The sequence below is a fragment of the Phascolarctos cinereus genome, unplaced genomic scaffold (assembly GCF_003287225.1).
Source record: "Phascolarctos cinereus isolate Bilbo 61053 unplaced genomic scaffold, phaCin_HiC Scaffold_4;HRSCAF=312, whole genome shotgun sequence".
Lineage (NCBI taxonomy): Eukaryota > Metazoa > Chordata > Mammalia > Diprotodontia > Phascolarctidae > Phascolarctos > Phascolarctos cinereus.
Genome location: NW_027555847.1, coordinates 104610936 through 104633824, shown reverse-complemented (window position 1 = coordinate 104633824; position 22889 = coordinate 104610936). Strand labels below are relative to the sequence as shown.

The 22889-nt window shown below is 38.2% G+C and overlaps 2 protein-coding genes across 2 annotated transcripts in view; both read right to left on the bottom strand.

Moving 5' to 3' along the window:
* SAXO1 (stabilizer of axonemal microtubules 1) overlaps positions 1–13905 on the bottom strand; it is a 112576-nt gene extending 98671 nt beyond the window's left edge. The window contains exon 1 of the mRNA XM_021002203.2: positions 13409–13905. Coding sequence (XP_020857862.1) covers positions 13409–13455 — 47 coding nt within the window. The 5' untranslated portion in view covers positions 13456–13905. The remainder of the gene's footprint in view (positions 1–13408) is intronic.
* Positions 13906–17276: 3371 nt separating this feature from the next.
* HAUS6 (HAUS augmin like complex subunit 6) overlaps positions 17277–22889 on the bottom strand; it is a 41885-nt gene continuing 36272 nt past the window's right edge. Inside the window, exons 15-17 of the mRNA XM_021002205.2 lie at positions 22429–22564; positions 20411–21397; positions 17277–18289 (exon numbers count right to left, since the gene is read on the bottom strand). Of these exons, the coding sequence (XP_020857864.1) occupies positions 18201–18289; positions 20411–21397; positions 22429–22564 (1212 nt within the window). The 3' untranslated portion in view covers positions 17277–18200. The remainder of the gene's footprint in view (positions 18290–20410; positions 21398–22428; positions 22565–22889) is intronic.

Below are 22889 nucleotides of genomic sequence, written 5' to 3'. Positions count from 1 at the left end.
CTTAACATAAAAAATGGCGAACAAGAACACTGAAGGTCACAAGAGAAGATAGGCGGTAGGGGTTTTTGGTTTGTTTGTTTGTTTGTTTAACTTCCAGACCTGTGTTCTCCTAAGAATCAGCCAAGATAAAGAGATACTACAAAGTATCTCTCAAAGTTGTTCTGTACAGTTTCTTTTCTCCAACAGGATTTATGAAGTATATTTTTTAAATTAAAATAAGAATTCTACACAAAAACATGTCATATCAGACCAGAGCTTCTTTTTTCCCTGCCTTTCAATTTGTTACTGAGACTCTAAGAAAATAAAAATCGAAGGTTAAGGAAATTTCCATCAATGTGAAGAAAACATTTTCCAAAATTAAAATAACAAGGTTCTCCCTGGTTAACATAACTGATTTAAGTTGCAGATATATGGCTTGCCCGAGAGATCACCTTTCTCCCTGTGCACTGTTCAAGGGCCAAATCCACATCCTTTTCAACTCTGGGAGTCTTCTAAGGAACTCACTTTTTTATAAACTGCTGAGCACACTGCCAGTGCAATATAAACATTTAATGACACATTAATCAGCACTGGAATTTCCTGTATCACTTAAATAGAAAAAAAATATATGTTTTGCAAGCCACAAAAATGATCAGATGTAAAAGTTACTGCTATATCGATTACTTCATTAACTATAGCAACTTCAAGTTCAAATTTTTTAAGAGAGTCAGTGTTGTTTGTGTAAGTGGGATTTGGAGGGAAAAGAAACTAATCCAAATTACAGCTCCACTGTATACTGTTGACCCTAGGCAAGTCATTTAATCCCTCAGTTTCCTCATCTGTAAATTTTGTAATATTTATACTACCCACTTAACAGGGTTTTTATGAATAAATATTTTTAATTCTTGATAGTAATATAGAAATATGAGTAGTTATAACTTCAATAAACATTTAATAAATACTAGCTAGTTTCATGACATGACCACAGCCACATATCCCCATAGGCCCCCACTTCCAACAAGTCCCATATCTTAAACAGCACTTAGCTTGTTTTGTGCTTCTCACATAATTACTTATTATAGCTATCTGCACTTGGGTTTTATCCTCTATATGACTGTAAGTTCCTTGAATGTGGGGATTTGGTCTTCGCTAAATATTGTATCTCCCCCAATGCTCAGCAGTGACCAAAAATAGCAGATGTTTAATAAATGTGTGTTGAATAACTGAATGAGACCACCAGGTCTGATCCCTGAACCCATGGAGCTCACCATCTCATCAAAATATAGAACACATACACAAATAACAAAATGATACCTAACAATAAAAGTATCTCAACTGTGCATAGATCTGACTCATGTTACTACTGTGTTTAAAATATTTCAATGGCTCCATACTGCTTACTGTATAAAGTTCAAACTCCTTGGCCAGACCTTTGTATTCTAGTATTACCCTACTTTTCAAGCCTTATATCATATTTCCTTCTCCTTAACTCCTCTCCAGGGGCCACTCCTGACCCTCCAGACTTCTTTCTCCACCATGTCCCAGCAACCTTCTCAGCCAATAAGATCCCTTCCCACCTGTAGCCCCTTCCTCTAATTGGTCAGCCCCTCCCAGAAGCTCCATTTTAAGGAAGGTCCCAGGCCAGCCAGCCATACTCCCCCCTTCACTGTTTTTTGTGCCTTATTACTGCTCGTCCAGACTTCTTTCTCCACCATGCCCTCCCTTCTCCCTCTCCTCACCTACCCCCTCTTCTATGTGTTGTCGTCCCCCGTTAGACTGTAAGCCCTTGAGGGCTAGTGTTGTCATTCTTTTTGCTTCTATTTAGTATTTCCAGTGCTTAGCTTGGTACCTGACCCATTTGTTGTTGTTCAGTCATGTTGAGCCTTTGTGACCTCATGGACCATAGGATGCCAATACTAGCCATGGGGTTTTCTTGGCAAAGATACTGGAGGGGTTTGCCATTCCTTCTCCAGTGGATTAAGGCAAACAGAGGTTAATGACTTGCCCAGGGTCACGCAGCTATCATGTGTTTGAGGTCACATCTGAACTTAGGTCTTCTTGACTCTGGGCCTGGTGCTCTATCCACTGAGCCCTCTTGCTGTCTCTACCTGACAAAAAGTAAATACTTAAGAGATGCTTGACTTCCCTTCTACTGTATCAACACTAGAGCCAAACTGTACTGTTTGCCTCCTCATGTATACAGCTAATCAATTTGTCAGACGAAATCCTGCTCTTGCTCACAGTTCTTTTATACCTTAGTGGTCCTTGCCCTCTTTCTTGGTCTATTGAATTCCTAATCACCTTTTAAGGGTGAGCTCAGATGCCATTACTCCATGAAGGCTTCCTTGATTTCCCCCAGTCAGTAATGATTCTTCTCTCCAAAAAGCACTTGGTTTGCACTTCTTATGTGCACTCATGTTTCACTCTGTGGGCCGTTGTTTATGTGTCCTATTTTCTTATATCTAAGTATATTTTTAGCACTAGTTAATGCAATTTCCAATCTCTATCCTACAGCTTTTCTCTACCTCATCCCTCTGCCTAGGATGTCATAGAGCTTTGATTTGTACTTCCCTAATGTATCATGTTCATAGCACAGATCTAGAACTGGAAGGGGCCTCCAAGGCTACCTGATCTAACCTCTTCATTTTATAGGTAAAGAACCTGAGACAAAGAAATCTAAGTGACTTGCCCAGAGTGACATAGAAAGTTAGGTAGGATTGTGAACTCAGGTCCTCTTACTCCAGGGCCAGTGTTCTTACCATTGAACCATACTGCCTCAAAAGATAATAGGAGAATCAATATAATGTTGTGTATCATCATTAAGTGTAATTTTTCTTTTTTTTAATTTTTTGGGTTACATTTTGAGTTCCAAGTTGTTGCCCTCCCTCCCAATCCCACATTAAAGGAGGCCAACATTTGATATGGATATATATATGGAACTGTACAATACATATTTCTATATATCATTTCTTTCTCTGGAGGTAGATAGCATTCTCCTTTATAAGTCCTTTGCAGCAGATATGAACATTCACATAACTCAGAATAGCTTTAATTGTTCACATTTACACCTCAAACAATATTGCTGCTACTATATACAATGTTCCTTTGGTTCTGCTCATTTCACTCTACACTATTTTGTGCATGTCTTTCCATGTTTTTCTAAAACCATCCTCCTCTTTTCTTACAGCACAATAGTATTTCATCACAATCATATACTACCACTTATTCAGCTGTTCCCCAATTGATGGGCAACCCCTCAGTTTCTAATTCTTTGCCACCACAAAGGGTGCTGCTATAAATGTTTTAAAATACATACTGGTATTGCTGGGCTAAAGGGTATACGTGATTTTATATTTTATAACTCTTTGGGCAAAATTCCAAATTGCTCTCCAAAATGGTTGGATCAGTTCACAATTTTTTCATATCCCTTCCAGTATGTCATTTTCCCCTTCTATCATTTTAACTAATCTGATAGGTATGAGAGAGTACTTTAGTTTTGATTTGCATTTCTCTAATCAATAATGATTTAAGACACTTTTTCATATGACTATACATAATTTTGATTTTTTCTTCCAAAAACTGCCTGTTCATATCCTTTGACTATGTATCCATTAGGAAAGATCCATATTCTTGCAAATTTGACTCAGTTCTCTACATATTTGAGATATAAGGCCTTTATCCGAGAAACTGTCTTTAAATTTTTTCCCCAATTTTCTGTTTTCTTTCTGATCTTAGTTACATTGGTTTTATTTGTACTAACCCTTTTTAATTTAACATAATCAAAGTTATCCATTTTACATCCCACAATGCTATTGCTTTATTTATAAATTCTTCTTTTATCCATAAATCTATTAGGTAATATGTTCCATACTCCTCTAGTTTACTTCTGATATCTCCCTTTATTTCTAGGCCATGTATCCATTCTAACCTCATCTTCTTAAACGATGTAAGATATTGGTGTATACCTAGCTGCTACCAGACTGCTTTCCAGAATTAACTGTATTTGCAGGGAGCAGCTAGATGGTACAGTGGATAGAGCTCTGGCCTTGGAGTCATGACGACCTGGTTCAAATACGGCCTCAGACACATAACACTTACTAGCTGTGTGACCCTGGGCAAGTCACTTAACCCCATTGCCTAAGCAAAAAAAAAAAAAAAGAATTATTTAGGGGCAGCTAGGTGGCACAGTAGATAGAGCACCGGCCCTGAAGTCAGGAGGACCTGAGTTCAAATGCGGCCTGAGACCAAACAATTGACACTTACTAGCTGTGTGACCCTGAGCAAAGTCACTTGACCCCAATTGCCTAAAAAAAAAAAACAAAAAAAACCCAGAAGATTACCCAGAGAGAATGGTCTTTAGAAAAAGGACCAAGGATAGAAATGACCTAAATTATTGATGCTGTATAATACCTTACAACTCAGGGGTGTGTGTGTGGGTGTGTGGGTGTGGGTGTGTACATATCTACACTTAATTGCACCTTCCGGGGAAGAGGGAGGGAGAAAAAAAGTTAAAAGTGCAAGCAGAGAACAAAAAAAAAAGTTTACAAGGAAGCAAAGAAAAGATGGATAGCTTTGAACACAATATGTACTATTTATTATATAGGCTTTCTTGAAATGGAAATTTATTGCTGTATATTTTGAATCCTCTTACATTCTGGTATGCTCATGACAATGCTTTTTTCTTCTTTCCTTATTTTGTATTTATGTTCATAATATGTTTCTTTTCCTTTTCTTATTGTGTGTTTAAGTTTAAAATAAATTAATTTTAAAAAATAAAATTTAGGGGCAGGTAAGTGGTGCAGTGGGTAGAGTACCACCTTGGAGTCAGGAGGACCTGAGTTCAAATCGGGCCTCAGACATATAACACTTACTTAGGGGTATGACCCTGGGTAAGTCACTTAACCCCCACTTGCCTCTCCCAAAAAAATAAATAAAATAAAAATAAAAATAAAATTTAAAAAAACAACGCAGGTACCCACCTCTCTATTAAGCCTTCCTAGATTCCCATTTGTTACTATGCTCTCTCTCTCTCTCTCTCTCTCTCTCTCTCTCTCTCTCTCTCTCTCTCTCTCTCTCTCCTCTCTCTCGTTCTCTCGCTCTCGCGCTCTCTCTCTCTCCCCCTCCCCCTTCTTCCCTCCCTATGGATAAAAAGAAGGTGCTCAGCACCTGGTTGTAGGGACCCCTGGGAGATGTGAGAACCAAGTAAGTCTTAAAGAAACGTTAATGTTTCTCTTTGTTCAAAGCAGAAGCAGCACCACAAGAAGTGGTGACATATCATGGGACACAGGAGTGAACAAAAAGGCAGAGCATTCAGTTGAGAGAAGTTCAGCAGGACATTTGGAGACAGAGTGGGGGGGGGGGCAGGGGTGGACCGCAAGAGAGCCAGGAAAGCATAAAGGTGGCTGGCATTGTCAAGATTTGAATAATTGCATAATAATTCACTACTATCCTCAGCCCCAGGCTAACAACCCCAAGAAAGGGTGTGGCTACACTGAACCAATTCTTACAGAATTTTTCTCTCTCTAATAATAATGGTTCATGCCATGACTCTTCTAAGCAGCCCCACCCACCACCCCTCTACAGATGTCAAATCCAAATTTTGTGTATTCTTTAAATTTTGGTTAAATTTTGTTTTTAAGCAGTACCCTCTGCCAACTTACTCAAGATAAAAATGTGATTGATCATAGCTGTGTGCAAAGTCAGCTACCTCTGCTGAGTCAGTCTGAGTGACTCCATGTTAAAATCTTGTTTAGACTTCAGAGTACATGGCAGCTGGCCTGCATGAGATGGAAATGTCATGCTCACTAATCCCATCTCCCCAAGATGCTATGATGAGGGAGGAGCTGAGGCTTCACTCATCCCATCTCCTCATAATTGCAAGTACCAATCAAAATACTTAGGGAGGAGCTGAAGCAGCACTCATCCTTTCTCCTCATAATTGCATGTACGAATCAAACTACTTTTGCTGTTACATGGAAGTTGCTTGCTCATGTCTATAAAAAGCAGCCCACAGTTTGAATGCAGGCTAGCCACACTCCAACTGCACATTGCCTGTGGTTATTAGCTCCTTTGTCTTATTTGCCTGGGTTTCCCATTATGCGAGGGGGCAAGACCCTAACTGGATTTCTTTTAACAACCACTTTTGTTCTATGTGTTTCATCATTAGTTAAAAAAAAAGAGCTTCAAAGAGAGATGCGGTAGTGAAAGTAAAGTATACAGAGAAAAGTGAAAAAAGTACCAAGAAGCAAGTATTTTCTCTCTAAATCATTCAGATTTTCTCTTTAGTAGGGGTTCCCTAAGCTATATAACAGAGAATCTTTTGGATTATTGTTATATTTTATAAACTTTGCAAAAGCAGAGAATAATCAAGTAATGTGGATCCAGTCCTCTTCCCTATTAAGGAAAAAAAAAGTTTAGTGGTCTGATGGAGGGGAGGAGCTGGGCACTGTTGTGGTCATTTTCCCATTGTTCCCTTCCATTCATGCTCCCAAGAACCCCTCTGTAGAGTTGGAGCCAAAGCCAGCTAGCAGAGAGTAAGTCTTGCCCAGCAGGAGAAGGAGATTGGCAATGTCCACATTCCAAGAGTGGGGTCTCAGAGAAGAGGGAGTGAAGACCCTTTGTCCTTCCTGTTGCAGTTCAGTAGGTGAATCTTTTTCCACCTTTAGCCAAATAAAACCTGCAAAACCTCAGATACCAGGCTACATTGTATTTGATTCCAAAAAACCTTGTAAGAAGACTAGGGATATATCATTATCCCTAATCTACAGATGAGGCCAAAGAAGCTCAGAATGTTTAAGTGACTGGTCCAAGGTCACATTGCTAGTAAGTGGGAGAGGTAGGAATGGACCCATCAGAGGCTACATGATATAGAAGAAAGAATGCTAATTGTGGAGTCAAAAAATTTGAATTTGCCTCTTGGCTCCTCTACTTACCAGCTGTGTGACCTCGGAAAAATCATTTAGCTTCCCCAGATGTGTTTGTTCATCTATGAAGTGGGCAGATTGAACTAAATGATTTATATAAGGTTTCTTTCTGTTCTACCATCTATGATTAACAAAGTTTGCCTTGCTTAAAACATAGACATTTTAGATAGAAATAGTAGATATAAAACATATCTCATAGAACGGGGAAAAGACTAAGATCAAGGAATTAAATTGTTGAAGTAGTAGGTGATACTCCCTCCCCACTTAACAAAGGAGTGTGCTTAGAAAAGGAGAAAGTACTCTAGACTTTTCCCCCATTTCTGTTAAGGATACCACCATCCTCCCAGTTTCCCAAGGCCATATTCTCAATATCACTCGAGTGATATCACACTTCCTCTTCTACTCCTTCCATTTCTATTTCCACAACATCTCTTGCAACCATCTCCATGGCTCACATAACGACCACTTTAGTTCATTCAGGTTTGTAGCGCTATCACCTAGACTATTATAATGGTCTCCTAATTGGTCCCTCTGCCTCAAGCCTCTCCTCACTCCTATCCATCCTCCACACAGCTGCCAAAGTGATTTTACTGCCCATATATTTCTCTGCTGACATCCTTTATAATACCTCTTCTCCATAACAATTCCTCACTCGTAATGTGTTACAGTCTATTCTCATCCATCATGCGCTTCACCTTGCCCTTTGGGTGATCTGCAATTATTTGGAAATCGTCGACTTGTTACTCTACAATATTTCCCAAGGAACATTGATGTTTTTAAGGGTCTTTTTTTTTTTCAGGAAGAAGCTTGAGGTCATTAAAAGAATTTTTCATTCATCCTTACCCCTCAAAAGTGATTTCCATTTACTGGAAATCTGGCCATGTCACTCTCCTGCTCAATAAACTGCTATGGCTCCTATTCTCTCTAAGATACAATATAAACTTCTGTTTGACTTTTAAATGCCTTTCACAATCTGTATCCAAGCTATCTTTTTCCAGCCTCACATTCCCCAACTTCCTGTAGCCTTAGGTACAGCCACATGAGCCTTCTTGCTATTCCTCACACAGAGAATTCCATCTCTTATCTCCACATTTTTGCATTGGTCATTCCTATGCCAGGAATGCACCCTCTCCTCAATGACACCTTGTGGAATCCATTACTTACTGCAAGCTCTCAAGCACATTCTCTTCATGAAGCCTTTCCTGATCCCTACAACTACTAGTGCCCTAAACTATCTTGTATTTAATTTGTATATGCTTATATGGGTTCATGGAGTCTCCCCCTAATAGAATGGAAGCTCCTAGAACCACCAGGATGCTTCACTTTTGTCTTTTTATATCCAGTTCTTAGTAAAGAGTCTGACACATAGTAGATATGTTTAATATGTTTACTGACTGACTGATTAGTATTAGTAACAGTACCATTATGAATACAATGTAAATGTAGATTTTCAGCTAGGAAAGAACAATCTTATACAGGACTTAAAACTCACATATACTAGATAGCGTTAAAAAAAAAGTGGACAAGTAAGTAATAACGGCCAACTTCAGTGTATTTTGACTTATAGGAAAAAAAAAAGAGTTGGAGTCATAAGACCTTGCTGGGGAGCAAGTCCAAAATTAGCCATTAACTTACATGTTGTTGTTGTTTCAGTCATTTCAGTTGTGTCTAACTCTACATGACCCCATTTGGGGTTTTCTTGGCAAAGATACTTGAGTGGTTTCCCATTTCCTTCTCCAACTCATTTTACTGATGAGGAAACTGAAGAAAAGAGGGTTAAGTGACTTACCCAAGTGGTCACAGAAGTAGTAAGCATCTGAGACCAAATGTGAACTCGGATCTTCCTGACTACAGGTACTATACCACCTAGGTGCCTTTAATCTCTATGACCCTGAGCAATTAATTCACTTACCTAAAGGTAAGTAAGCCTCAGTTTCCTGAGTATTTACACCGACTACATCATGATGCTTCCATGAAATAATGACTACAAAAATGCAATGTAATCAAAAAATGCTGTAAAATGTGTCATTCTAACTCTTGTGATAATGGTGCTTTATATCATCATTTGACATTGAGTGTTGGAGCTGGAGTCAGGAAGACCTCTTCCTGGCTGTGTGACATTGGGCAAGTCACTTAAACCTGTTTGTCTCAGTTTCCTCATCTGTAAAATAAGATGGAGAAGGAAATGGCAAACCACTCCAGTGTCTTTACCAAGAAAACCCCAAGCAGGGTCCAGAAGAGTCAGACACAACTGAAAAAACTCAATTACAAAAAGTTTGGAAACCTTTGTGATTTATTAGATTCTTTAGAATCATTGGTATTTTGTGATTTACTCCACAAAATGCCCCACTTATTGAGCTCTACTTAGCATGAAAGAGATAACAAATGACTCCTTTCACTTGCCTAGCAAAGCTAAGATGTGAGAAATAACATGACAGGGAACCATTTAACTGCAGGGTTTTGTTCTGTGACATGAGCCTTACTCTTCTGACAACCTGTAGCACAAGGCAAATCATCAGTAGCATGCTGCCATCTTCTGGCCAAAATGAAGCAAAGTTTTTGTTTGAATCTCTCTCTCTCTCTCTCTCTCTCTCTCTCTCTCTCTCTCTCTCTCTCTCTCTCTCTCTCTCTCCATCCCATATTTTTTGACACTTTACTCCAGGTCTGGCATTGAATTTTATTAAATTCAACAACAAAAATGTATTAGGTGCTTCCCATGTGCTTAATCACTGTGGTTAAGTTGGACACAAAGATGAAAAACAGTACAGTCCTAGCATCTCACATACTAAGTGATTTCATCCTATCTTACATAGTCATTTTTTGCCAACTCAGTAATCCCTGAAGAAGTTTAGAATAATAAAATGACAGAGCTTAAGAGACCTCAGAGATCATTTCTCCTAAACATCTCATTTTACAGAAGAAAATGACACCCAGAAAATGGATGAGCCTTTCTCAGATGCTGAGTGACAGATCTAGAACCCAGGCCAAACATGTCTAAAACCCAGTACTTCAGACTCAAGAGACCAGAGTTCTTCTTCCAGTTCTTCTTTTGTTCCCTTCTTCACACTTACCTGTCATTTAAGCTATAACCTTTGCCAACTACTATCCCACCCAATGTTCTCTCAGGCTTAAGACCTCAAAATTACAGAATCCTAGTGGACAGCTAGGTGGCACAATGGAGAAAATACCAGCCCTGGAGTCAAGAGAACCTGTTCAAATCCAGCCTCAGACACTTAATACTTACTAGCTGTGTGACTCTGGGCAAGTCACTTAACCCCAATTGCAAAAGAAAAGAAAGAAAGATTTTTTTTTAAAATTACAGAATCCTAGCTGTCAAAGGCTCCCTGGCTTGAAACTAATCAATGTTTAAATTACACCAGCATACCTAAGGTCTCTGATAATGATCTATAAGTTATCTTCAGAGTTCATTCTATCATTTCACCACCCTGAAGAGCAAGAAATTCTCATTCACTGATTCAGTCCCATTCTTCACTTGGAAAAGCCACTTTCACAGCAGATACTATGCCTTCCCTCCCTCCCTGAATAAGTTATTCCACCCAGCCTGGAACTCTGCCCTGGAACTATGCTTGATTGGTTAGTGAATGCAAACCCATCCAAAGGAATATATATATCTAATTCATATCCATCCACCTCAGATACTTTCAGATATTTTGCCATGCACACACATGCCCCATCTCCTCTTGCTCTAGACAATCAACACTGCTTCTGAAAATGGCATGACAATAGACTGTTGTATGATGGCACTCATGATTCCTGTGACTCTCTTGAGACAAAAACTCACTTTCCATATGTGTTGTCTTTCTCTATTAGAATATAAATGTCTTGAGAAACGGATTGCCTTTTGTCATTTTTGGCAAATACGGTATAATCGAAGAAGCAAGCCCCAGGTAAGTGGTGTGAGGTGTCAAGGGTATTGGAAGATGGCTAAGAATCAAGAGAGATTTGTTTACCTCTGAGATGGAAAAAAAAATTAAGAGTAGGAGGAGAAATGGACTATGTAGAAGCAGATAGAAAAGAAAAAAGATGGGGAAGTTCACATCTGATGACCTCAGTTTTCTCTGTAAGTACAAAGAGAGGTCATCTGCCAAGAGGCAGACAGCTATGGAGAGAAAAGAGATTGTTCTTAAACAAACAGAAGAGATCGTTAGCAATGAAATCAATGAGTTTGATTATATAAAAAAAATTTAAATGCACATAACCCAAATGCATTATCTCTAAAATGAAAAAAAAATATGTTGGAGGGAAAGTGTTTACAGTAAATATATCAGATGATAACAATAAAGAGCCTCAGTTTCCTCATCCATTAATTGGGGGCATTAATACTTAACTGGTGTAGCATAACCTACTTCACAAGATTGTTGAGAAAAGTGTCTTGAAAACTTTATGGTAATACATATGACAAATACATATATTTCTATTCTGAACTTAGCAAACACTAAAATGGCCATTTACATAAACAAAATAATGATGATAAAAATATCTAATATTTACATAGTGCTTACTATATGCCAGGCACTATAGTAAGCATTTTACAATTATTATCTCATTTGATCCTCACAACAACCTGGTAGGTAGATGCTATTATTATCCTCATTTTGCAAGGGAGGAAACTGACGCAAACAGAGTTCCCCAGAGTCACACAGCTTGCAAGTGTCTGAGGCCAGATTTGAACTCAGGTGTTTCTGATTTCAGACCTGGCACTCTATCCACTGTACCACTTAACTAGAACAGAAAAAAAGAGTACATGAAACAGCTAACCTCTAATATATTCAATTTGCTTTTCCTTAAAGTAGTATACAAGTGAGAATTATTAGCATAATGCTGAAGAATAGAAGCATTGCTAACTCTGGGTCACAGCTGTCCCACTTCAGTTGCTAGCAGGTTGGTGCCAAATTATAGCAAGAATGATGGAGATACATTTCTTTCATTCTTTAATTCAATAAATATTTAGTAAGCATCTCGAAGAAAGCATGAAGTAGAGTCAGACAGCTGATTAGCTAGAAACAGGATGTTGGGAATGCTAGATTCCTGAATGCAAGAGTTTATAATTTATTCAATAGGGAATGGGGATACCCAGGAGGTTTTTGAATAAAAGTGACATAATGTAGTACTTTAGGAATATTCCTCAGGCAGCAATAGAAGGATGGATTGGAGGTGAAATGAAGGCAAAAAGACCAGTTAGGAGGCTCTTAACAAAATCCAAGCCAGAAGGGATAAGGATCTGAAAAGAGCAGTGGGAATAAAAGGGGAAGGGAGTTACATGCTCCACGACATAATGGAGGCAATATGTTACAGTGAAAGTTAGAAGTCCTGAGCTCAAGCCCTAATGTTGCTACTTCCTATCTGTATGTATGGTCGACCTTGGGCAAGTAACTTCATTCAGTTTAAAACAATACAGGCACATTATTCTTTCATCATAGATTTGATTATTAATCAAAAGTAGGGTTCGAAGGGTCATAGCAAGAATCTTTCCAGATGGGACATGTTGAAAGCTAAATTTGCAAATTTCTACTAATTTTTATCACTTCTTACAGCAATTGTTTCTACTTTGTGTCCGTTTAGAAACATAGATAGTAAAAGTATCCCTATCATTGTGACCATTCCAGTAACAAGAGTTTTTCCCAGTTGCTAACATATTATACTGGTATGCACATAAATAAACCAATCCTCTGCCTGCCCAGTCTGTCAAGAAGGTAGGTGTTATTCTGGCAAGACTCTAGGACACAGGAAAACATTTTTCCCAAGGGCTTGTCTCCATTATGCTGTTTTCTTATGTGATTATGAATCAGAGTGCTAGTGCATAGAAGTTAGGAAGGTATTTCATGAGAATTTAGAAAAAGCATTAAAATGACAAAACATTAGCCTTACCTTAGAAACCTTCAGAACTTTAGCTCTCACTAAATACTGAAAGTGGTAATGATGGCACCAAGCAGACTCAGAATCATAAATGAACCCATCCTTCTCCTAAAACATTCATGAGAAGTAAATTTTAAATAGCACGAAGTATAAAATTCCCCCACAAAATCACTTCTGAATTAGAGGGCCTTCCCCATCACCACCATCCCTATGTCCATTTCCAAATCAGGAAACTTGAGTGGGTGTGGTGGGAAGAGCCCTAGACTTCAGAGGTCGGGGCCTTGGGTTCCAATCCTCGATCCTACCTAGTTTAGGCGAGTCACTGACAATGATGGGATTGGACTATGTGATTCTCAATCTCTATGATAGTGTTGGATAAAATGCTTCCACAGACATCAGCGCTGAATTCATCGGACTGCTCTGGAGGCTCTTTTGCTTTGTCTTTGCTATTGTAAACATTTCTCAGGCTAAAACTCCCGGCAAGCTGGGTCTCAAGGTTGGCCATAGCAGGCGGCCTCCTCCATCCAATTCCTTGCTTCCCAGCTAGCTAGTTCCCAAAAGCAGCGTCCCTCCACCCCACCGCCCTTCCAAACCCGCCCCTGGGCGGGCGCGGCTGCGCGGAACCTTACCCGCAAGAGCACAGGTCGCAAATGCATTTTTTCACGGGCTGAGGCATCTTTAGCTGCTGATGCTATGGATGCTGCTGGCTAGGTAGTGCATACCCCGCACTTCTTCGCTTCCAACCTTTTTAGGAGCCCCAGGAGGGCTTGTTTCACTCACAACCAACCTCAAAATTTTTGAGGGGCTTTTCGTCCCTTAATATTTTCAACAACAAAAAAAAACTTTTTATTTGCAGTTCTTTGTCGGGTTTTCGTCAATCAGGTAGACTTTTCTCTATAAACAGAGGCCGGATGGCTCAACCCAGGCTTCTTGATCCTTATTGCCGCTTCGCTTTTTGTCGTAGGACGCCGGTGCCTACCCACACAAGCCCACCGCTGCCTCTCAGCACCGCCCCAAGCCGCCGAGATGCGCCCGGCGCTCCTGCACGTGCCTGTTTTCCCAAAGCACGCTCGCGGGGTTTTCCCGTGACGTCCCACGCAGGGCCTACTGTGACGTCCCCATGTTCATGGGTGGACTCCTGTAAGCTTTTGTGATCCCAGCGCGGGCCCTTGTGACGTCACGGATTCGCGCGCGACCCCCCCCCCGTATCTGTGTTACCAGCTACGGTTCCCTAAGTTCAAGGACAGCCAATTCTACTGAACCTCTGTACCTTTAAGTTTAGGAGGACTCTAGAAGAAAACTGAAAAACAAGAAAACGTAGACCTTTGGAATGGGAGGAAAGAGGAGTGAAATTAGGTGAGCCAAAAAAAAAAAAGCCAGCAATTAATATGGAAATGTTTTGCATACTTTCCATGTATAATCAGTATCAAATTGATTGCCTTCTCAAGGAGCAGAGGGGGACAGGATGGAGGGAATTTGGAACTCAAAAAAAAATCATTTTTTAAATGAATGCTAATACATTCTTACATATAAGTGGGAAATATTTAACAAGATATGTATATATTTTTAAAGCCATCGATCTTTTTGAGTTCTGTAGTCTATATGAGCAATCCATTTTCTTAATACAAGCATCACCAGGCCCCCACACCTTAAATTATATTTATGCAAATTAATAGGTTAAACAAACTATTGCTATTGAATTGAGGGAAAAGGCTAAAAGGTGATACAAATATGATAGGATTATAAACCTCGGAGTTGGAAGGGAAGTAAAACCTTGACCTTTCTAAATTAGGTCTTTCCCAGGCCTGTTAGTCTGAAGCAATGCCCATTCAGTGACTAAGGGCTAGGTAAGAATTGAGATAAAAGATGGCCAAATTTACCATCACAAAACTATCAATTTAGGGGAAAACACTTAGAATTTCTGGACAGAAAAAAGAACAATTGCTATTTATACTCATTCTAAGTAGACATTAAAACTGAAAAAACAAATGAGCCACAAAGGCTTGGGTTCAGGGCTTCACTGGCCACTCAATGAAAACCAGAGTGATTTGGGTTTAAAATCTTCAAGTAGCTCCATTTGAAGAACGGGCATTTTTTTTTTTAGTAGTGAGGCAATTGGGGTTAAGTGACTTGCCCAAAGTGAGTATTATGTGTCCGAGACCATATCTGAACTCAGATCCTCCTGACTCCAGGACCGGTGCTCTATCCACTGTGCAACCTAGCTGCCCCAAGACAATGGGCTTTTTTAAAAGTCTTTTTCCAGAGCTATGTTTCAAGATATCATAAATGAAAACTGCATAGGACAAAAAGTAAATTGTCCTAGCTTTTTGAAAAAGAAAATAATAAAATAGAAATAAAAATAAAAAATCTAGGCCCCAAGCCCCAAAATATCTTATAAAATACAAGCCACCAAAAATTCTATTCCTATAGACACAGCACCCACATGTAAGGTGGACCACATTTAGTGAGGGCACAGAAAGTAGAAAAGAGAGAAGAAATAGCAGCATTCCCCAACTTCTGCTTAAATTGGTAGGTCGGGTCCAGGAAAGGGTTTATAATGGAAAATGTTGGTGCTATAAAAACAATTTTTTTTAAATAAAAAGAATGAAGAAACTTTTCAAGAACAGGGTTGTCATATCTAAATGGTAGCTATTAACAAGTTTCTATACAATCTTCCATAATAAGCTAAATTAACTAAATTAACTTCTATGATGAACTAAATTAACTTATCAAAATACAAGTAATACAGAATAGGGGATGCAGCATCCAAGCCAAGAAGACAAGGGTTCAAGTCTTGCCTATGTCACATACTGGCTGTGCAACTGGTCAAATAACTACCCTCTAGAACTCTTACTTCAGTAAGCTTACAGAGAAGAGCTGTTAGACTGTACCAGGGAATTCCCTATACCAATTCAATCACCAATTCAATCACTATAAACATCAAGTGGATTAGATCTGTGGTTATGCACAATCTGTGGATGTGTACATCCACTGCAAAATAATAAATTCCATAGTCCACTGTCTAACATTCAAGTCCTTTCAAACACTCCGACCTGTTTGTCCTGTACACAGAACACAGTTCTAACCAAACTTACTCCCACCTTTCTTCCTAACATGTACCATCCCCACACTTGGAATTCGTGGCTGTACCACACCCCTACTCAAGCACCTGAAAGAATTCCCAGCTTTTTAAGCCTGTTTCCCTATGAAGCTTTTCCTGATTTCCTCAACTGCGATCTCTACTTCTCACATCATTTGCACCTGGTCTACTTTTTATGTTAAGTCTATTCTGTACTCATCTCTCCTACCAGTAAGAAAGTTACTGGACACTGGGGCTACTTCAGATGTGTACTGCTATGCACATCACCTTGGATTCAGCAAACTCTTCTGTGTCTCTTCCAACAGTGAATCCCACACATCCCTCTTGCATAAAACCTTCCCATGAGGTCAATAACAACTTTCTTGCTTGGACCTCAGAGTTCACCAATGTTAAGTAATACTGTGTCTTCTACTACATTTGTTAGCTTTATGAGGGTAGAAATTATCACATCTAAACTTTCAATCTTCAACACCTTTTTTTTTAAAGTCCAAATTTGATTTCATAGGTAATTCCTGGTGTGGAAACTCCTTCCAATGATGCAAATCACCACTCAGCAATAGCACTGCAGCTTCTAGTCTTGAGAGACTTGCCTAGAACATGAGATTGTGACCTGCCCATGTTTACACAGCTTGTGTGTGCCAGAGGCAGAACTTAAACCCAGGTTTTCCTCACTCTAAGGCCAATTCTATCCACCATGTCATGTATTTCTCACTGAGCACAGTAGATGTTTAAATGGCTGTTGGGTTTAAGCCAGATATTACATACATACAATACTCCTTCCCTCCATCTAAGTAAACACACTTCCTCATTTTCCAGTTTTTACCAAGTTCCTGCAGCCAGTAAGAAAGCTGGTAAGATTTGTTTTCCTTGGCAATGTGGCTACAGCTTACATTTAAGTGTTAATTCAGTTTAATCACAATTGCCATATAATCAGTAGAAAAACAATGTTGAGTGCATTATGTCTCCTTAGGATAGTTTTTGACACAATAACTATAATTCCCAAGCCTTTCTGGAGTTATAAACACCCTACTACTTAATTTATAAACTCTACCTCTCCTCAATTTATTTTGTGCATTAAGTTTAACTTAATTATGAATTTATACTGAAAAACTATACTATCCATTAAAATAATGGGATACTGTAAACCCAACCTGAGTTAACAATGGCATCACCATGTACTCGATACAAAATGATTATTCTGGCTAAATATGCACAATTTTTACTAAAGTGAAAAGGGCTCAAAGTAACTAAAATACTAACTCCAAATACTACATATTTTGTCTTTTCAGATCTTTCTAACACAATATTCTATGTCTACATTTTCCAATTTTTTGTGAATACTAACTTCCATTTCATGTCTGGGGAACTTTCATGGTATAAATGCAACCAACCAGAGGAACAGTGAATATTATTCAATTTATTTACATTTTTATGCTGAAATACAAAACTACAAAAATAAATAATCCCAGTCTAAATTAGACCAAATAAGTCCATTACCCAGTTAAACCCACTGAGTAGATTTCTAGTTCTTGGTCGTCTTTCCTATTATCTCTTCTCATCATTTTCCTTCTGTTATTCTGTCATTTTCTCATTTGGATATCCTCTTCCCTACCTTTTTTCATATGCTCATTCTTCATTCCACCTAACTTCATCTCTGTAAGCTGCCATTACCGCTTTGGGAAAGCAAATTTAAGGCTTACCACTATCTGGTTCTTACTTTTTCTCCAATCATGCTCTAAGTCATCTACTATTTTCAAATATTTTTGTTAGTGATTTTAATATATTCTTAAGTAACACTGAAGGCTAACACAAGTGCTATTTCCTTAGGATAAAAGTACAGTATTTCTAAGTGGCCTTCTTATGCTATTTATCCTTTAAAGTCAATCAAGCTACTATCTATGCCAACAGGTTACTTAACTTTGGAAAGCTCATTCATTACAAATTGATCATTGATGGTATCAAAATGTCTTCTGGTAACCTGGAACAAATCACTTCACCCCTCTGGGCCTCAATTTCCTTATCTATAAAATGAGACTGAACTAAATGACCTCTAAAGTCTTTTCAAGGTCTAACATTCTGTGCATTCTGTATTTTGTTTTTAACTTCCATTTTTTACAAATGGGTAAAAAGCTACACATTTTTTCATTCAAAAAGACTAAAGACTTCACTAACTGGATACTGTATATGTCTCTTGCCCTAAAAGATTGGGGTGCTGTTACCCAGAGTGTTTTTTTTTCCTATCTGCAAGAGTAAGGCTTCCCAAAAATATTTAGATTACAAATCAGTTTTTTATTCTATAATGAATCTTCAATTTAAATCCATCATAATTCAATTAATTGTGCAACTGCTCCATCTTCTTCAGCCTTTAAATTAGATGAGGATTTGAGCCTTTTATCCAAGTTTTCTTCTTCTGTGAAAATAAATAAAAGTAAACATTACAAAGTCAATACAAAACAAAAATCACATTCCAAGTAATAGCAACATTTAGAATCCACATGATAAAATTGTGCTTCCACTTCTAAAAATATTTGCCTACCAATAAATGTATGTTAACTCTTTCCTACTGCAACACTTTTCCCAAGGGCAGACAGTACTAACCCTAAATTAATTAATTATCCAATGTTGCCTCAGACAACCTGAGACCTGGGAAAGACCTAATTTAGAAAGTCCAAAGTCACCCATTGTATCCCTGGACCACCATCAATCATCTTAATTTTTGTCTTGCTACTGGACTTCATGATTCTAGAGGACAGAATGAGACTGATAACTTTGCACAGCTCTGCCTCACTTAAATCCAGTTCACAAGCAAGTCAAAGCATCACCCTTGTGATGTCATTGTTCCTCTTTAAAAACAGACAAACAAAACATACAAACAGACCCCAACTTATCTTTCCAACCTCATTATGTTCCACCTCCTTCAATGATCCAATCAAACATGCCTTCCCTGTTCCTCACACATGACATTCTATCTCCTTGCATGAGCCATCTGTGCCTGAAAATCACTTCCACCTCCTAGAATCCTACTCTTTCTTCAAGAAAAGCTCAAGCACTATCTTCTACGTGAAGTCCTTCCTGATTCCCCCAACTACTAGTGCCCTCCCCTTTATCTTTGTTGTTGTTATTCTGTAGACAGTAATATACATACTTGTCTCTTTCATTAAGTCTACTACCTGAAGTCTGCTACCATGAAGTCCACTACCTGAACTTCAGTATTATTTTCATTGTTTTTTAATTATATACATACACACGTAAAGACTAGGTTTTGGGCCAATCACAGTCTTGTCCCATTCTTGAGAGGCACAGAAACTAACCTGCTTACCTTTTCACCCTAAGAAACCTGATGCCACTTCCCTCACCTCGCCAGGAACTTGCCTTACAACTGCCAGACTTAGCGCAGACATCAGATCCATTTAGCCCACTGTAGCTCAAAATTCCTGATCTCAAGCTTCAGCTTCCATAGTAGCTGAGACCACAAGCAGGCATCAACACACCCACTAAGTCCTTGTTTTTGTATCCCCAGCACCTAGCTCACTCTACGGCACATAAGCTTTTTAATACTTTTTAACTGAATGATGTGACAATCCTACAACTCAAATTTTACCCAACTCATTCATTTCCTCCCTTCTTCCCATAAATAACAGCAACCAAGTCAGTGTCACATGACTGCACTCCACTAGGAAATGATATTCTAAACATTAGCAACTCACATTTACATATCGTTTTTAAGGTTTACAATGCACTCTGCCCATTTTAAAGTGATTCTACAAAGTTTTGGAGATAAAGTGATTTGCCAAAAGTTACATAGCTAATATAATGAGAATTGCAATGTGAAGGGCCTTGTGACTCCCAAGTCCTGTGCCCTTTTCTACTCATGTACCTTCCCTCTCCTCTGCCTTCCTTCTAACCACAACAAAGCTCCAAATTATCCTATACATGAAATAATTGCTTCCATATACTAATGAAGAACTAGCTCTTCTGGAGCAGAAAATCCAGTGGCTCTAAAACAGTCATAAAAATAAACACTGACGTCTGAGGCCTAAAGAAAATCAGGTAACCTAATAAAATTTCAAGTTCAATCTTTTTTTCCTACATTTTTAACAATACTGAGAGGAAATTATTTTTTACAACAAAATGCTCATTCTCTCTCAGCCTTGCTTTACAGGAAACAGCAGGAGGTGAAGGGATAGTTGGAAGACATGAGCTAATAGTCCCTGTAAACATGAAAGTGGCCATCAATATCTAATGTTCAAATGTAATCTGATACAGAATAATGATTTCTGAAAACTACTTGCTAAATGCTTGATCTACAAAACTCTCATCTTTCTTCCTGGACACAGAGTTTCTTTGAAATTTGAATATATAGCTTTTAGTCTCATTTATTTAGAACTTCCTAATATACTCCAGGGAAATATGCTCTTGAGGTGAGTCATCTGTCAAACTGAATACAGTAATCAGAGAAAGGAGTAGTTAGTAGGGTTTACCACTGTTTACACTTATTTTAATAAAAACAGCAGGCTAATTAAAATCTTACCCTTTAAATAAGGTAAAAATTCTCCAATATTATTTGGCTTGGTGGACCTTCGTCTCTGTTCCTCTGGAGAAAATTTAATGAGTGGTGAAAGAGATTTTCTTTCACCAAAAGATATTCGTGAAGATGGTTTTATGTTGTCTATGTAGACAGCAGGAAAATCTCCCAGAGAATTAAACATGTCATCTGTTTCCATGTTATTTGAAGTACAGCCCAATTTTGAATCATCTTTTATAAATGTTTCAGGAGAAAAGTGAGAAGACTCTTTTTTTTTCTCAGACATAGACTTTTTAAGAGCTTCAAATCTACTGCAAATAGCCTCAAAACTCAAGTTTCTTTCTTCAGTAGTCAATTTTTTTCTCATTGATTCTTCTATTAAGATATCATTATCCATTGAATTTTTCTGCCCTGTTTCATCACTGGACTCTGGGCTATAGGAGCTATTAAAACTCAAGTTATCCGCTACCTCTGGAAGGGTTTCGTGCAATATATCAAAGTGGACAGCCTCTCTATTAGAATTAATTTCATTTAGGATCTCAGAATTCCACAATAAAGTTGTATGCACCCAAGACTGTTCTTTACAAGACGCAGATGAGAAGTCCAGTTTTTTATTAACTTGTTCTTCTTTACCATCTATTCCACTTGTCTTGTTCTCTGTAGCAGATAAACTTGACCCTGTATGGCTACTTTCTTCAAGGTCTACTTGTAAAACTGCACATTCTGAGTTCTGTTCCCAGGTTCTTTTATTTGAAACTTTTGCACATTTGCTTGCTGGTGGGTCAAGGTGACTAGTTCCTATGCTCTCTTGAGGTCCAAGTTTCGGGGAACCTCTTTCGTCAGGCAAAAAAGATTTACTAAAAGCTGATCCCGAGAGAAAATTGTTTATGCTTGAATGTGTTTGGTCACTGGACACAGCATCCATTTGAACCACCTCTATATCTCGATCAACTTCATCTTGAAAATCTCTTTGGGAGTTTCTAATTTCAGGAGCTGATAAAAACAAATACAAAATGGAATTATTTCTCTCTGTCTCTCTCAATTTATATAGATAGGTAGGTAGGTAGATATAGATAGACAGATGGATACAGATTATACATACATATATATTATATATATGTGTATATATATATATTATATATATATATAAAAATTTTAGTTTTAGCAATGCAAACTTTGATTCAACACAAAATAGATGGTGCTGTTTTAGAATATAGTGCTAACCTTTATGATGGTTCTTCCTATTGGTTTTAATTTTTACTTACAACTTCACTAATGTGAAAATATGTTTAATGGGTATGTAAATGTAAAGCCTATGTCAGACTGTGTGCCGTCCTGGGGAGGGTGGGGGGGAGAAAAAGGGAGAAAAATTTTCAACTCAAAAGCATATGGAAAAAAAAATTTTAAAAAATAAATAAAAATTAGAATATAGTGCTAAAAGAAAAAATCCAAATAAATCACAGAACTGCTGAACTTGCCACCCTGCCCCAACAAACTCCAATTTAATCAGAGAATAAGAATGGGCAAGGACATACCTGGCCCTTAGACACTTCTGATTAATATCTAATAACTGAAGTATGTGCCATATTGTCAGTGATTTTGTGGAGGTGATTCCTGAACTGGGAGGAATACTGGATTAAAATCATTTCTAATGTCCCTCCTGACTCTTATTCTATGGCTCTTTCTAGGCTCAGACTAAAATGAGCTATTATACAGCTTAGAAATTTATTATTGACAGAAAGAAATAAAGGGCTATGGAGTCATAGATATGGAGACATATCCAAGCTAACAAAAACATCGGAGTACTTATTTCACCATACTAAGTATATGTATGCTAAAATCAACATGTTGTTTGGAGGCAGTGTATTCAGTAGGCCTTAGAAGACAGTCCGCTGCAATTTCACTCTAACCAGAAATAGTTATAGTGTTTATATTATGTTTGTCATACTAAGCAAGTCTTAAAAGTCTTAAAAACTAACGTCTATGAAATAAAACAACAGATCAGAAGCATAAATTGAGCTTACTCAAATCTTCTGGCGTTCGTGGAATCTGCTTCTTTGTCAAAAATGGGTTAGAAAATAGACAGTTGATTAAGTCACCTAATTCTTTGTCTCTTTCTTTACAAAGCTGTGGTGAATCTGCTACAACAGCTTTGGCAACCTAGAAAAAAAAAAGTAAAAACATTAAACCTAATTGACTTGTCATGTGTGAGATTAGCAAGATGTCAAGAACGCCCAATATTATACCTCAGACAGCTCCTTTAAGAATAATTATGGAACAATGCATATGGGAGCACACAATCACATCTAAGCACTCCCCAATCAATAGAATGCAAGTGAGGTGGGAAAAAAAATCTCTTCTCCTATACTAGAAGAATAGGATCCATTCCGCAGAGAATAGGAGTCAATCAATAAGCATTTATTAAACACTAATTAAGCCTCAGACACTGTGCTAAGCACTAGGAATAAAGGATAATAGTGCTTGG